Source organism: Populus trichocarpa, chromosome 5 (assembly GCF_000002775.5).
Source record: "Populus trichocarpa isolate Nisqually-1 chromosome 5, P.trichocarpa_v4.1, whole genome shotgun sequence".
NCBI classification, from domain to species: Eukaryota; Viridiplantae; Streptophyta; class Magnoliopsida; order Malpighiales; family Salicaceae; genus Populus; species Populus trichocarpa.
The window spans coordinates 3,561,816-3,579,065 of record NC_037289.2 but is presented as its reverse complement, the minus strand read 5'-3'; the positions used below and the strand labels follow the sequence as shown (position 1 = coordinate 3,579,065).

Sequence of the window (17,250 nt, the reverse complement as noted above, 5' to 3'; positions counted from 1 at the left end):
TAAAATACCATTTTTTTTTTCATGTTTTAACAATGGTTGGAGCATATAATATTTACCAGCTCAGTGATGATAAACCAAGTTCAAAGGATGCACCAATGTCTCCAGATGTTAGACCAATGTCTAAACGTTTTGCTTGATAACCTATTAATTCTTTTTTACAGAATGCTATTTCTCTGCTACTTAGATTGTTATTATCAATAAAGATAGAAATATTCCAATGGTTTGAGTTTTCTCCATTCGTTGTTATTGCGATTCCAGGAACTGGTAGCACATTTGGAAGCAACAGTTGATAAACACTGCCAAAGTAAGTGTAACGCAATTAGCAATCTACTTCACAAGGGAAACAATACACTTCAGCTTTTGAGCTATATATCTGTTTGTCCACCAGAAATCCATATGCAGAAATATCTGCTTTGCTTGCCCACTTAACTGCAATTGAAGAAGAAATACCTCAGTAAAAATGGTCTTCGTCGTAGATTCCTTGACTAATTGAGCTTAAGCAAGAAATAAAATGTACATCATAAAAAGAGTGTGTTTTGCATTAAAAATTGCTATGCAGTAATGATTAACCAATCCATTCTTCCATTCACCTTGACCTCTTTAAATATGCTCGAGGGGTGAAAAATGGAATTGACCTGACTATTTCAAGTTGGACCTCCGGTGTGGGGGGAAAAGAAAAGGAAAGAGATGTTCCATTTACACTTGATTTTTCTCCTCCAAAAGAAAGTATCTGAACTTTCAACAAAGATTGAAAGGAAAAAGAACTGAAGCAAACTTGAAGTAGAGACTAGTGAAACGACTGTACACTCTTCTGAGACAAACTTTTTGTTGTCTCCTGGATAGCTTCATGCCTTCTTTTGGATATTTCTTTCATTGCTTCCTGATACTGCAGTTCAATCTTCCCCAGTTCTCTTCTCAACTCCTCATTGTCATCCTTGCAAGATGAAGAGGAAACATCAGATGCGTATCCAGAAGAGATGAAGCCATTCATACCAGCGTCGAAAAATTTGCCCCTGTCATCAATTGATGTAAGGATTTCCCTTTCAGTTAAAAAATCCTGCAAGATACCTCTCAAGCCATTCCCATCGAAGTTCACAGGTCCTGAATCTGTGGACATGTATGAAGTAAAGGAGAGCTTTCTATCATTCAATTCACTTGAGTTTGCTGAAACATATGACATTTCAGAATGCCGATCTTCAGCTGCAGGTGGATTCTGGCTATCAAAATCATCAAGATTGGACATCAAATCATCAAGTTTCACTGTAACGGGGCTTTCTCCTACTGTTGGAATCAATCCACCAAGAGAATTGTGGCGACTTGAACACCTTGAATGATTGGCAGCATCATGAGCATTTTGGAAAGGAGCCACAGCCATCTTTCCATTTCCCAATGAATGGAAGTCCTTCGACTGGACCCTAGGGGTTTGTTCTCTACTTGGCGGCACTAGATGCTCAATGTGAACACCAGGTTTCCAATTGGGTATTAATTTCAACAACAACAAATCAATCAACTCTGCTATGAATTTAACATTTTCAACTTCGAGTTCCAATTGCTCAACCATTTCACTTGAAACTGATAGCGCAGTATCACCATCAAGGTAGAATAGGAAATGAATATTCCTTACACGAGCACCTGTATTTAAGGAACAAATATGGAGTCCTGTTCTTATGAAAAAACAATGGAGAAGATGAGATTGGGAATTAGTTACAATAAGAATATACTTACCATTCTGATCAGCCATTCGAAGTATTAATGATACAGAGTTTTCATCATTTCCTTCACCTCTTAACAGGAAAACATTGCCTCTCTTTGCCCTTCGAACCTCCAAGCATAGAGAATGGGTATCCTCATCAACAGAATTGTTAAAAGAAGTGATAGTGGGCATCTCAGGATCATGACTCAAATCCATGGAGGGGGGCTTATTCCGTGCAGTTGCAGGTCCTTCTGACATCAAACAACGATCTCCAATAGCTGTCATCTTCGACATAAGAATATCAGAACGAGGGATGGAAGAATTCCTTGCAAATCCATTCACATCGAGAAAAGGGTCCATCAGAAGCTCCTTTGCTGGCAGTCTTTCAGATGCTGGTAGTAAACACTTTTCAATAAATTGTTTTAAATCTGGATCTTTAACCTTAGATAGGGAAGCAGGCTTTATTCCCTACAAAAAACTCAGGAATGAGATAACTGGCAAACCTTGTAAGAAACAGAATTTACAGTTAAATGAAACAAAAGCATGTTATCCATTGCACTTACAGATGAAACTTTCTTATATATCTGAGCTGAGTTCCTACATTCACTGTAAGGATATTCAAAAGTGACCATCTCCAGCATGCACATTCCAAAGGAATATATATCAGCTAACTCATTGTAGTTCTCGTCATACAGCTCAGGTGCCATAAATTCAGGGGTTCCTAATAACAATCATTGACAAACCCATTCAATAGGTCCACATCAATTTAGGAAAAGGTGAACCATGTAAGAATACAATTATGGAAATAAAGAAAAAACTCCAAAGGACCTATCAAAATGAGAATGATTCTGGTTAGATAGAATATCTGATAAAGTATGATGATGCACCAAGTCTACGTCATGTACAAGCCATATCAAGGAACAGACACAAAAGAAATACCTATTACACTTTTCGCATTAGCCTGCTCCATGACAGTTGCCAAACCAAGATCTCCGATTTTAACTTCTCCTTGATTACCATTGATAAATATGTTGTCACACTTTAGATCTCTATGTATAATCGGTGGATCATGATTGTGAAGATAGTTCAAACCATTCAAAATCTGTCTTGCCCAACCCTTCACAGCCTTCATTTCAATCTTTCTGTGTTTCTTGCAGTATCTGCAACACAAATTAAATCAGCTACCACAGGGCTAATTTCACCAAAAATAAAAAAAGAAATCAAGTCACAATGGATAATTAAGAAAGAAATTAGACTTACTGTCTCAGGCTACCCGAAGTGAATAGCTCGGTTATAATATTAACAGTCTTCTTTTTATCGTCAATCCATGAATTGTAAAACCTTACAATATTACTGTGTTTCAATGTTTTCAGGAGATGCATTTCAGAATATAGCCTCTCCAAGTCATCAGGCGACTGCAACACCTCATCAATCCTAACTTGGTTCCATGCAACTTCAATTCCATTAACTTCATCAAATGCCTTGTAGCTAAACCGGTAGTAAAAAATAAGGATATAATCCAAATCAAAAGATGGAGAAAAATTTGTATCACAAAGAGGTTTTGATATTCCAAAAGTAATTATGCTAAAATGCTCCTCAGTTAGATTTCATCAGTTAATATAAAAAGAATTAACTAATAAACAATTAAATAGCAACCAGTTCACTGAAACAAAATAAAAGGATACACTGTCTTGAAAGCACCCTTCCCTAGCACCTCCTTGTACTGTTCAAACCCAACATGCTATCGGTTAACAAATAATAGAACAGAAACCAAACCACACAGACATTCAATTTCATAAACGTTAAAAGATCAGCCAAACTAATAAGCTACAGATTCTAATCGTGAGCTACCCATATAGACTTCAGTAATATAAGAGATCTCTTAAAATAAAAAGTAACCTGTCACTTCTCATTTAAAACAAAAACAAACATAAGACTATATAGCCAAATAACAAAACAAGAAAACCAAAACATTACCCGAATGTACCGACAAGTTGGATCAATCTCAAGAACATCCGGATCGGGAGGTTCCGAATGCGAACCGCCATCTTCTGAACTTTCCATATCAGCAAGCCTTACAATTCTAACAACTCTAAAATCGAAAGTTTTTTTTTTTTTAAAAAAAAAAAGAAAAACCCACCAAACCCAGATTCCCAATATTAGTGATTCATAAAACAAATCAAATTAAACTCTAATAAGTTTCTACTAAAGCATAAAATAAGCCAAGAACAGCCCAATACCTACATTCATTCATAATTAAATTCTCAACCGTAATTTAATACATCAAATCCAAATTAAACTCCCTTAAGCTTTCCATAAAAGCATAAATCATCAAAAATAGAAAAGAAAATCAAAACCTACATTCATTCAACAATGAGCACAGACATGATACAATAACTTCACAAGATAATCAAGGCCCACGATTTTTAAGCTAAAAATATTCATTACCCAAAATCCAAAAATCAAAATTAAACATCAATTTTTTTTTAAAAACCCACATAATAAATTGACAAAATTACACAAAAATAAACACAACCTAGATTCAGATATCAAAATTGAGCTTCTGGGTTTTTACCTGAATTGAGAAATCACACCAAATTCTCCTTCTTTGCCTCCTATGCTTGATAAAAACCAACAAAAAATTAAAAAAAAAGATTTTTTTTCTTAAACCGGGTGATATTTAAAACAGAATAAAACCTAACCCTAGTTGAAACAATTATTGTTTTGATGAAAAAATTAATAAATCAACCTCTTTTCTAATCAAAATGTTCTATGAAAAAAAAATAGCGAAAGCTTGGCAGGTGATAAAGAATGTATATTTATACTTATCTATTTAACATTTCTAATTAAAATAAAATATTTTTTTTGTTTTTGTTAAGGTTTACTGCCTGTGATTTTTCCCATGAAACCATTAAACATATGGAGTTCAGTTATTGGTTGAGTTTGGGGTGTATCCACGACGTGGAGTTTCCTGACTGATTGAGTTTGAGGTGTATCCATGACCTCAAAAGATTATGTATTGATTTTCGGATCATAATCAGAATTTTTGATTGAAAATATAATCCTACAACAATTTAATTTAAATTCTATATGAAGGGTAAAAAGATAATGTATTGTTTTCATATTCTAATCAGAATCTATCCATGAAATTATAATCCTAACAACAATTTAATTTAATTTTTATATTTATATATAGATTAGTCGGTGAGGGACGTCAAAAGATAATGTATTAGTTTTTGGATCCTAATCAGAATCTGTTGATGAAAATATAATCCTAACAACAATTTAATTTAAATTCTATATTCATACATAAGTGTTAATTAAATTAAATTATCTTTCGACGTTCCCCACCAACACACAAATATATAGAATTTAAATTAAATTGTTGTTACGGTTATATTTTCATCAACAGATTCTAATTAGGATTCAAAAACCAATAAATTATCTTTTGACGTGACACACACACAAATTACTGAAATTAGTATCTTTAATTGTACTATATTCTTTTTTTGTATTTTTAAATTAGGTAAGTTTGGCAAATTATGTAGGTATAGTAATGTGGTGCAATATTTTAGATTTTATGTTGTGATATAATGTTTAATTCTTTAATTAATATGTGGAGTAAATAGTTTTTTTAATTTTTAAGATAAAAACTAGTTGTTATTCAAAAAATATACTTCTCAATGAATTAAAATTTCTTATAAATTTATTTGATTATTATTATCAAGTTGTGAACTAGAATCCTATATAGTTTATATAGTTCAAGCTCTCTTACGATTTAAATAGAGGTTGATTAAAATTATTAAACCAAACTGGATTTGATTATTCGGCCTGGTTCAAGATTTTGGGGTGGGCAGGTTTGGCCGAATTTTTTATTTTACTAAAATTGAACCGTTTAGACCAATGCTTCTAGTTTCAAGTCCAAAATATTTTACAAGTTAGAAGACCGAAGAAAAATGTAATGCATTTATCTTCTTGTTTCGTAAGTTTTATTTTCTCTGGATAATTAAAAGTTATTTTATTTATTATTTGTTTTCTAATTTAAATAAAACCATACAAATCGCAGCTACAATAATTAAGATATATCTCGCAACGAATCAGATAATCTTTGGCACGTGCATGCATCTCATACATTTATTTATTTATTTTAGAAATACATTAATGGATGATATCTCATTTTGCAAAAATTATATATGTAAACATATTTTTTAAACCTTATCTCCATCCTTGGATTGATTCAGATAATATTTCTCTGGTTTGGTTTTGAAATAAATAACCGATCATCAGAGTCCCAAAACGATCATATTTACTGGGATATGCTTCTGCCTGTTTTGGTTGTTCATCAAATATGAAACTGGCTAGAGGTCCACGACAAGGACACTTGGAAAAAAACAAAACGTATGTATCCTCTCATGTACCTGTACATGGTTAGTAATTAAACCTGCGGCAGCCCACGAGATCAACCCGGTGATTTGCTAATCTAGAACTTTGTTTAGGCTTGGTTTTTAATTAAATCATGTAAAATTTGATTCAGTTAATTTGACAAGTCAATACTACACGATTTATCTTTTTATTTTATTTTTTTAAAATAAACATTTAACTTAAAAGTATCTTGAAATGACACAGTTTTTTTTATTAACTTAGATCAATCTTAGTTAACCTACCCTACCTGTAACCTATAATTTGAACCAAGTCATGAATTGAGTCGCTTTAATAACTTTGTTAATAGGTTAGCTTTGTGTCTTGACGGATGAGTCGACCTAATGGTGGAATTAATGCATTCAAATCTTTGATCAATCTAATGGTTAAAATAATATAATTACACCGTTAAAAAATTATGAAATACAAATAAAAATACTAACAAAATAAATATTATTAGAAAATTATAGTTATATTTACTGATAGAAAATGACATCGTTGTTCTCGTTGGTATGCACAAACGAAACATTTTCATGGGTGAATATCAAGGGAATTATATATATTTGGAAATAAAAAAAAAAAAAAAATAGAAATATGACATATCAATATTACTAATGAAATTACCGATAAAGAATAATCATCGCTAATTTTCGTCAATAAATCCATCAATAATATTTAAGTTATAACCTATCAGACAACCGCTTTTTTATCTACCCCTATTTCTTTTTCTTTTTCTTCTTCTTTCTTTTTTTTTTCCTGTAGAAAACAACACCCCACCCCCCCTCATTCTGTCACAAATCAAGTTCTCATTATCACAAATCCGGCTACCCCAACATTCAGTCTATTAGTATCCATGTTATAGTTTTTTTTTATTTTTTTGAAGATTCACCACGTTAAATAAGCAAAACTATAATTTTTTTTATAACCCATTTTTATGTCAATGTTTTGATATTTTTATATGGTATATGTAGTTTGTTTGTATATTTACTTGTTTTATAGTTTTTTTCTATATAAATTTATTGTATGAATATATGATTTGTAAATGTTAGGGCTTGTTTGAGATTTTAAAAAATTATATTTGCTTGTCATTCAATAAAATTAAAATTTATTTTGTAATTTAGGTGTTTTATAACGAAATAATTAAATAATAGATTAGTTGATGTGTACGTTTCACATTTTTTTCAATTTTATTATTAAGTTGAGAATTTACATAAATTTAAGGAATTTGAATTTTTTTTTAAAGAATTGATAATCAATTGATAACATAGATTGAGAAGTAAAATCCTCGTAAATTTGTAGTATGAAAATATGATTGGACCATAAAAAAATAAAGAAAAGGAAAGAAAAATTATATATTGAACTGTTGATTATATATATACTTTTTTATTATTATTATTATATATATACTTGAACCTTGATATACTGCAACTTTCATGGCAGCAACACTAAATTAGATCCGATAAATTAGAGTCGAATTCCGTGGGGGTGTGACTATAGCCCCATCCATCATCAAATTCACTTGCTTCATTGTTGGCCTTAAATCTCTCTCTATTTTCCCATAGCACAATCCAATCTTAACCATTTCTCCGATTCTTCGAAGTTCACTTCTACTTAACCAACCACTTTCTTCAGCTCTCCAGCTTCAGAGCACCCGTGAACCCACCATTAGTATTACTTCTTCATCAGGAACTGACAAGTCCATGTTCTTCCTCCAACACACAATCCCAAGCAATAAGTGATAAGCTAGCAAGAATTGTTACAGAGATGAACAAGAAGCGAACAAAATTAGAGAAAGATGCTGCAATGCAGAGGAAGAAGAAAATGTTTCTGTGTATTATTCTCTGCTTACATTCCCAACACCATTACATTCATTTTATATCAACAGAAGGTGAGAAGCTTGGTTACGTATTCTACTCAACAGTAACAGAATTCATTAACTGTCTAACCATATTAACAAACTTGCTAACTATTATATTCTCTATTATCTTTGACAGGTGGCTGAAGCAGAGGTGGCTGAAGCAGAGCCTTTGATATCTTGACATTCCCCCGCAATCATATGCTTGGAGGAACCAAGCATAAGATTGGAACAGAGACGCCGAAATAAAGGAGTGGAAAGGCCTTTAGTGAGAATATAAGCAAACTGATCAGTAGAAGAATATGCTGTTGAAGCCATAGAATCTGGAAACATGGACCCTGCCAGTATACTTGAGCAGATTGAGCTTCAAATTGCTAATGTTAAGGAGGAATCTTTTAGCAGGAAAGAAATACTTGAAAAGGTTGAGAAATGGTTGACTGAATGTGAAGAGGAGAGTTGGCTTAAGGAATATAACAGGGATGACAATCGATACAATGCTGGGAGAGGTGCTCATCTGACTCTCAAGCGTACTAAGAAAGCTCGCAATTTGGTTAATAAAATGCCAGGTATGGTGGAGGCTTTGGCTTCCAAAACCATGACATGGGAAAGCAAGAGAGGCACTGAATTCTTATATGATGGTATCCACCTTCTTTCTATGCTTGAAGAGAACACCATATTATGCCAGGAGAAAGAGGAAGAAAGACGGAGGCAGCGGGATCAGAAGGAACTGCAGAAGAGACATGCTTGACTGTCATGGTAGTAGAAACTGTTGGAAGCAAACAGAGATTAGCAAGATATTAGAAGCTTTGAAGTTGAGAAGTAGTCACCATTTTTAGAGTTCAAGAGACAGAGAGGAAGAGAATCACAGATTTGAGAAGAGAGTTGAAGAAGAATTTTTCAGTTTGACAATATATCAAAAAGAATCACAGATTTGAGAAGAGAGTTGAAGAAGAATTTTTCAGTTTGACAATATATCAAACAGATGATAGACAGATTGATTATTATGAAAGAATTGGTTTAATCAGGCGATAATAATGCCAGAAACAGAGATTAGCAAGATATTAGAAGCAGAGAAATCACAGGATCACAAGATATTAACAATCCTAAGCTCTGATACCATGATAAGCTAGCAAGAATTGTTACAGAGATGAACAAGAAGCGAACAGAATTAGAGAAAGATGCTGCAATGCAGAGGAAGAAGAAAATGTTTCTGTGTATTATTCTCTGCTTACATTCCCAACACCATTACATTCATTTTATATCAACAGAAGGTGAGAAGCTTGGTTACGTATTCTACTCAACAGTAATAGAATTCATTAACTGTCTAACCATATTAACAAACTTGCTAACTATTATATTCTTTATTCTCTTTGACAGGTGGCTGAAGCAGAGCCTTTGATATCTTGACAATAAGATGCCAAAGCTATAGACATCAGCTTTGGTTGTGATAGTTGTTTTGTATTTGTGCCACTCAGGAGCTTCATAGCGACTCGTGCCTCTTGGAATTGTGTATGTTCTTGTTTAGTCAGGTTTTTAGAGCTTGGACAGTCCAAAATCTGATATTTTTGCAGACCAAGATTCATCCATGAGTACATTAATATGAGGTTTAATGTTACAATGAATGATCTTGGTCGTTTGCTACCCCCAAAGGAATATCGGTTCGAACTCTTAAACTTCGTCGTCTCTTGGCCTTGAAGATAAGGTCCCCTAATGAACTATTTTTCATGAACTCATACACAAGAAGCCTATTTGATCCTTCACTGCAAAAGCCAATCAAACATACCAAGTTATTGTTATGAGTCCTCTCACTTATCTTCACCTCGTTTCGGAACTCCCCTTCTCCATCTTCCACCAACTTCTCTAGACTCTCCACTGCTATTTCTTTCCCGTCATTCTTTGCTAACGAGCCTCTATAGACCCTCCTGATGCCCCTTTACCGATCTCTTCCTTAAATCATCGTGGCCACCGAAAGTTGATCGTAGCTAAATGGTGCAGATTAATGCCTTCAGTGACATCTGGTGGACAAGCTTGGCGTGTCATCATGACCATCAAGTCAGATGATGCAAAGACCACCAAAGAAAAGGCAATCAAAACCACATCAGTACTTGGAAGTTCCTTGCCAATCTTCTTTGTGATGATCTTATTTGGATGGGTTGATCTAAACTTCATAAATCAAGTTGTGTGGGTTAATCTAACCTTCACAAATGCTTTAGGATATGTTGTTGTAGAGAGAAAATTTGAGTAGATATTTTAACTCATAAACCTTGATTGAATGTGCATCTTTTCAAAGTACTGTGCTGAAATCGTGGAAAGCAAGTTGTACTGAAATCGTTTGCCCATATCGACAGGCAATTTAGCATTAAGGAAGAGGATACAATCCTCACCAACAAAAACGAGGCTTGCTCTTGATAATTAAGACTGCAGGTTCATTTCACAGTGCGATCCATACAACTGTGTTTCTTTGCCTACCAATGAGCCAAGTCCCCGCCTTGAAGCCATTGCCGCCAGGATAAAACCCGAAAGCGAAATGACCAGAAGGAGAAGGCCAGAAGTTTGGAGTGGAGTTGGTGTAAAGAGTGGAGCCTTTTGTTGTGTTAAATTGTGCAGATTAAGATTTTTCCGTGGAGCATAGGTATATAACGAGGAGAAAAGGAATTGTTGGCATGAAAGCTTCATGTGAGTATAAATAACGTTTGTTGGTCTGATGTTATCTCAAGAGTGAGCTCTTCATGAAGAATAGGATGAGAGTAGGATCTTTGCTTGTTTTTGCCCCTTCTTCTCCTATTCCACAACGCAGTTTCTTGCCTAAAATGCAATTGTCCATACATACACACACAAGTACAGTTGCAAGGCATAAACGATAAACGACAGGAATACCACTCGGTAATTGATCCTGTATCGATGACGGATGGATTAAATCATGTCAGTGATTGTATCAACGATGCAAAAAAAAATAAACAACTTTACGTAATTTTTAGATGAAAATAAACTAATGAACTGATATAAACATAATTTTTTATGTTTTTTTAATACATGTTTATTTGGATTAAATAAGTTGATATTAAATAATATTAAATTAAAAAACATATTATATATCATTAATTTAATCATAAAATCAATTAAAAAATATCTCAATACATTAAAAAAACTCCTGACTAACTCAAGTTGGATCAGCTACATGTGGAGGTAGAGGTGGAAGGGGATGGATATTTCCTTAAATGGAAAGGATAATAAATCGACAAGTATGCTATCATATACTCTCATTGCTTTCTACTTCATTCTTCATACTCTATCTCCAGTTTAGCCTTAAAATCAGCCTCTGCAACAATAATTTGTTTTTGAATCAACTCCTCAATAACCAGTGATGGTTGTCTTATGTTTGGATTGTGAAGTGTTCACGGTCAAGACATTGCAGCCCGCCCTTACATATTGGGTTGTATAACACACATAATAAAATTTCCAACCTAACTGATAGAAAGCTGAACCCTAAAAACTAGAAATTTAGGAGTCCTAATTCTCTAGAGTTTGTTTAATTCTATATTTATGCCAAGTAAATCCTTTAAATTAGTCTGTTTCAGTCATTTATTTAGAGAAGCAAATCAGATTGCAAAACATTTAGCAGGTACGTATAGCAACCTGCGCGCTGCGCCATAGGGATGAACTTTCTTTCTTAATAATAATAATAATAATAATAATGTTAAAAAAAGAGAGTAAAATTCCTTTCAAAGAAAAGCTACCCTGTATAAAAAGTTAACTTGAATTAACTTATTAAACTCATGATTTAAATTAAGAAATCAAGATAACTCGATTAAAATAAAAATAAAATTAAAAACCATAAAGCCTTTTTTTTTTTAAAAAAACCAATATCAAATGATGAAATAAAAAAAATAAAAAAGTGAAATACACCTTTATAGAAATATGAAAAAACCTTTAATTTTTTTTGTTATCCAAAAAAGGGTAGTGCGGCGCTTCCAACGACATGATGAAAAAGAGGTTTTGGCTATTGAGAGGTGTTGAACATGCCAACTAAATTGAATTATATTTTATATTTATTTAAATACTAAATTGCCCTTGAGCCAACCTAATCATAACAAAAAAAAAAAAAAAACTGTTATGAAAATATAAAAAAACCCTTAATTTTTTTGTTATAAAAAAAGAGTAATTAAGTCATTCTAGCATGCTGTAGAAATATGAAAAGATTGAATTATCCCTAATCAATTTAATAATGACCAATATATCCTATAAAAAAGGACCATATTACCCCCAAGACCAAAGCTAATGAATTTTTTTTTTTTTAAGAAGAACAAAGTCATCCATGCATTGTTTCAATCCATAGTGTACCGAGTCTTTTGCTACAATAAACATGACTTTCAACGGCAATTTCAATTTCAATCCACAATGCTATTGAGTTTTTCTAAGTTTTTTATTTAAAAAATTAATTTTTTTATCTTAATTTCATATCACGAGTGGTGAGTTGACTCAAAGTTTTTTTTTGATGTTTTTTTTTTAATTTCAGTATTTAATAATAGGTTTTGAACCTTGAGATTTGTAAATTTTTCTATTTTTCTTTATGTGATGGTATCTGATCTTATATTTCAGGTTATATATTAATCAAATAAATCTGGGTTGAAGGATATAACCGCTTGGACTTTTTGTTTTTTCAAGTTAGAAAAAACTTACAGGCAAAAAAATGTAGAATGCATCTGTTAGAGATCTCCCATGAAGATTTACATAGTTACTTTTTCACAGCACCCATGGCTTTGAAGCTAGTCAGAGAAGACATTTTTGCTGAGAAGAGTGCCGGCAAGTGCTCGGTTGTACATTGATTCAGTCCCTGTTGCGACCACCTTAATTATACTCTGAATTAAGTCATACAGTACATGCACCCTCAATCGAACTCACCTTATTAACGGTTAATACAATAAAGAAAGACCGATACAATAAAGAAAGACCGGTTAATACAATAAAGAAAGACCGGTTAATACAATAAAGAAAGACCGATACAATAAAGAAAGACCGGTTAATACAATAAAGAAAGACCGGTTCCAGCCAAGGACAAGAGATACATTACTTTACTCATACGTCCACTTGCTGTTCCTGCAAAAAAACGTGTAGAAATAACCATAGAATCAACGGTCCATTGAGTTCCAATTTTCAGTTTAAAGATTATTCATTTAGCTAGCTGAGAGTAAATCCATCTTCTATGAAGTTTCACGCATGCCATTCAAATCCAAACTAGTGTATTTACGAAAAAAATCTCTTAAATTCGAGACTAAAATGAAATCGTGAGGAAGCAAATAAAAGTTTTATTTCAAACAAAACTTGAAAGTTCCCATAATTAGTATAATTTCAGGAAAAATGTGCCTTGGAAGGAATGTTCTTGCAGGAAGCTAAACATGAGAACAAAGGGAGAGAAAAGTTGAACACGAGAAAGAAAAGTACAACCTTGTTGAGCTTACCCGAATTCAAAATCCCTACTTTTCACATATAAATTATAACATGATCTTTTGTTAGAGAGTGAGGTTGCTATCTAGCCTTTTGCATCGAGGGACATTAATATAATCAAGTTGTTCTGCCTTGCCCTAGTATTATGGCGGGGTATTAGCATTAGCGCCACAATTGGCATCTCTCAAGCAGTTCAAGCTGTCTGCAGGAAGCTAAAGATTGTGTTATCAAAGCCTATTGATGGTACTTGACAAATAAAAAAGAATCTGCTGCAGAAAATTAGAACCAAGAATAGTCCATGGGAAATTAGTAAATGGCTGTTCAAATGGGGGATAGTATGATGGAAAAAGTGGACCAGCGCCAAGTAATTGCCAAGTTTTTTCAGTGACATGGCTGCATTGACTTTGAAAGCATAAAAGTGACAGCAAGGATTTCCAACAATTGGAAGGGAAACGCGGTGGATTTTATGGCTAGACTTTGATGTTTTGAGTTGCCTGGCTTGACTGCTGGATACCAAAGAAAGAGACTGGAGTGCTGGAACAATAGACATCCTTAAATTGACACTCCCATGCCACACAAGAGCTAAATCCCTATCCATGGCTCCTATCATCTTGTTTCTTCTTCTCGCCTTATCTTTTACAGCTTCAGCTCAAAGACAGACCAATATAACCCTAGGATCTTCTCTAACACCCATCACAAACTCCTCATGGTTGTCGCCTTCCGGTCTTTATGCTTTTGGATTTTTCCGACAACGCAACGGCTATTCTTTAGGGGTTTTTCTATCCGGGATTTCACTAAAGACTGTTGTGTGGGCTGCTAGAAGGGATGATGCCCCAGTCCCCGGTAATGCGACCTTGCTCTTCACCAGTGATGGCAGGGTTGTCCTGACATCAGCACAAGGGGGTGAGACTTTGATAGTTTCTGCTTCCCAGCCAGCTTCTTTAGCTTCTATGTCTGATTCAGGCAACTTTGTGCTATATAATTCTGATCGCGAGATTATATGGCAGAGTTTTGACCACCCAACAGATACCCTTTTGCCAACTCAACAGCTCAAAGCAGGGGCAGAGCTGTTTTCTCCTGTTTCAGAAACTGAACTCTCAACTGGTATTTACCGACTCAAGATGCAAAATGATGGCAACCTTGTGCAGTATCCGGTTAATACTCCAGATACAGGTTCATATGCTTATTTTGCTTCTGGTACTGATGGGGCGGGAGATAATGTGACCCTAAATCTTGATCCGGATGGCCGTCTCTACCTGCTCAATTCCACAGGTTTCAACATAAAAAACATTACAGCTGGAGGATATCCCACGAAAGAAGCAATTAATATGATGAAACTTGATACTGATGGGATTTTCAGATTATATTCACAAAATCTGACACGGAATGGAAACAGGTTAGATGTGTGGTCATCCACAAGCAACAAGTGTGACCCCAAGGGATCATGCGGTCTTAATGGATATTGTGTTATGAAGGATAAGGAAGCTGAATGTACTTGTCTTCCTGGATTTGAGTTTGTTAGCCAGGGAAATTGGACTTCTGGCTGTGAGAGGGATTTCGATGCTGAAAGTTGCAAAGACAAGAATGGAAGTAGCACATACACCATGGAAGAGCTGTCTAATACTGTCTGGGAAGATGTTTCATACTCCGTTTTGTCATCAACAACTAAAGACAATTGTAAGCAAGCCTGTTTGGAAGACTGTAACTGTGAAGCAGCATTATTCACTGGTGGGCAGTACTGCAGAAAGCAAAGGCTTCCTTTGAGATTTGGGAGGAGAAACTTAGAAAGTTCGAACTTGGCTGTCGTCAAGGTGGGTAGACCCATATCCATCATGGACAGAAAAGAGCCTATAACCGAGAAGAAGAACCTTGGCACGGGCAGGACAATCCTAATAATAAGTGGTTCATTTGTTGCTTTTGGGCTTGCTATGGTGGCGATTTCCGGAATCATCATTTACAGATATCATGTATTGGCATATAAAAAGGTGCCCAGTAATGATAGTACAGGATTGAATGAGGAGTTTGCTCCTCGAGCTTTCACTTATGCAGAGCTAGAAAATGTTACTGGTGGTTTCAAGGAAGAAATTGGCAGGGGATCATTTGGGACAGTATATAAAGGGATAATATCAAGTAATCAGAAGGTTGTTGCTGTCAAGAGACTGGAGAAAGTTCTAGCTGAAGGGGAAAGAGAATTTCAGAATGAGATGAAAGTCATTGGGAAAACACATCACAGAAACCTAGTCCGTCTGCTCGGCTATTGCCATGATGGAAATCACAGGCTCCTGGTATACGAGTACATGAGCAATGGCTCCCTTGCTGACATACTCTTCTCACTTGAAAAACGACCTTGCTTCCCTGAAAGGTTGGAAATTGCTCGCAACATTGCAAGGGGTATTGTTTATCTACATGAAGAGTGCGAGACTCAGATCATCCACTGTGATATAAAACCTCAGAATATACTAATAGATGAAAGCAGGTGCCCCAAAGTTTCTGACTTTGGATTGGCAAAGTTGCTGAAGTCAGACCAAACTAAAACCTTCACCGGAATTAGAGGGACGAGGGGATATGTAGCCCCAGAATGGCACCGGAATATGCCGGTGACAGTTAAAGCAGATGTTTATAGCTTTGGAGTTATGTTGTTGGAGATCACATGTTGTCGAAAGAATGTGGATTGGCTTCTTCCAGAGGATGAAGCTGTTCTCGAACAGTGGGTTTATCAATGTTTTCAGGACGGTGATATGGACAAACTCGTGGGTGATGAAATCGTCGACAAGAAAGAGTTAGATAGGATGGTTAAAGTGGGACTTTGGTGCACTCTTGATGAGCCATCCCTCCGCCCTTCAATGAAAAAGGTCCTCCTGATGTTGGAGGGGACAGTCGAAATCCCAATCCCTCCAAGTCCTACTTCTTTTTTTACTGCTATATGAGCTGCGTTTTGTGGTTCAGAATAAGGGATTCATCTGCAGAGTAGTGTTTTTATTTTTCAGGTCATTTATTCCTTTTCTTTATAAAATTGCTATATGTTTCCGCAGCATTCCTGTTGATTTTTCTTCCAGTGTTAATGCCTGTAAAGTTGTTTCCCACCGTATCTTAGATATTAAAAAAAAAGGGTATATAAAGAGGAGAAAAGAAAACGTTAGCATGAAAGCTTCATGTGTTCTTAGTATAAACAACATTTGTTGGTCTTATGTTATCTCAAGAGCGAGATCTTTACGAAGAATAGAATTAATGAGACTAGGATCTTTGCTTGTTTTTTCCCCTTCTTCGTCTTCTTCTATTCTACAAGGCAATTCCTTGCCTAAAGTGCAAATGTCCATTCCTTCGCTCAAGTACAGTTGCAGGGCATTATTGGTGAATCGAAGTCCAATACAACGGTTGGTGACTGTACATTGTTGCAAGTCGCCATCAAACTGGCTAATTGCCAGAAGTGAGAAGACCAGAATGAGCTAATTAGTTTGTAATTACATGGAGTATATCAAGCAGAATTATGTTAAAAGGAAGCCTTTACAATCAAATTGCAAACAAACGGAGAATGTATCATTTATCATAGTTAAGGTACATTTATTTGAAAAATATCTTAAACATTTGAAATATATATCCTAATAAATTATCAATAGAAAATATTTTTCTTTCTAATTATGATCCGAAATAGAAAAATATACTTTTTCCATCATAAAACTATTAACTCATGGTGAAATGTTGCTAATAATATTTTTCAATCACTTTAATCATCATTACCATTACATCAAATTTTATTATAAACTAAAGGTTTATTAAATCAAATTTTATATAAAAAAATTCAATTTAAAGATCTATTAATTAAATTAAACTTATCTAA

The 17,250-nt window shown here is 34.5% G+C and overlaps 2 protein-coding genes across 7 annotated transcripts; one reads left to right on the top strand and one right to left on the bottom strand.

Moving 5' to 3' along the window:
* Positions 1-514: 514 nt before the first annotated feature.
* LOC18099005 (probable serine/threonine-protein kinase WNK7) lies at positions 515-4,586 on the bottom strand. 6 transcript variants are annotated; one of them, XM_024602297.2, is made up of 8 exons: positions 4,269-4,586; positions 3,671-3,785; positions 3,379-3,416; positions 2,954-3,181; positions 2,633-2,853; positions 2,257-2,414; positions 1,726-2,161; positions 515-1,632 (listed from the first exon to the last, which is right to left on the bottom strand). In XM_024602297.2, exons 2-8 carry the CDS (start codon positions 3,755-3,757, stop codon positions 788-790), a joined length of 2,013 nt encoding a protein of 670 aa, XP_024458065.2. In that variant the 5' UTR covers positions 3,758-3,785; positions 4,269-4,586; the 3' UTR covers positions 515-787. The 6 variants fall into 6 exon arrangements, with proteins under 6 accessions (XP_024458065.2, XP_024458066.2, XP_024458064.2 ...); XM_024602298.2 differs by having other exon boundaries at positions 3,671-3,776; XM_024602296.2 differs by having other exon boundaries at positions 3,671-3,793; positions 4,270-4,586.
* A 9,359-nt stretch (positions 4,587-13,945) lies between these two features.
* On the top strand, positions 13,946-16,559 carry LOC18109579 (G-type lectin S-receptor-like serine/threonine-protein kinase LECRK3). Its single transcript, XM_052452871.1, has one exon. It carries the CDS (start codon positions 14,009-14,011, stop codon positions 16,337-16,339), a length of 2,331 nt encoding a protein of 776 aa, XP_052308831.1. The 5' UTR covers positions 13,946-14,008; the 3' UTR covers positions 16,340-16,559.
* Positions 16,560-17,250: the final 691 nt, after the last annotated feature.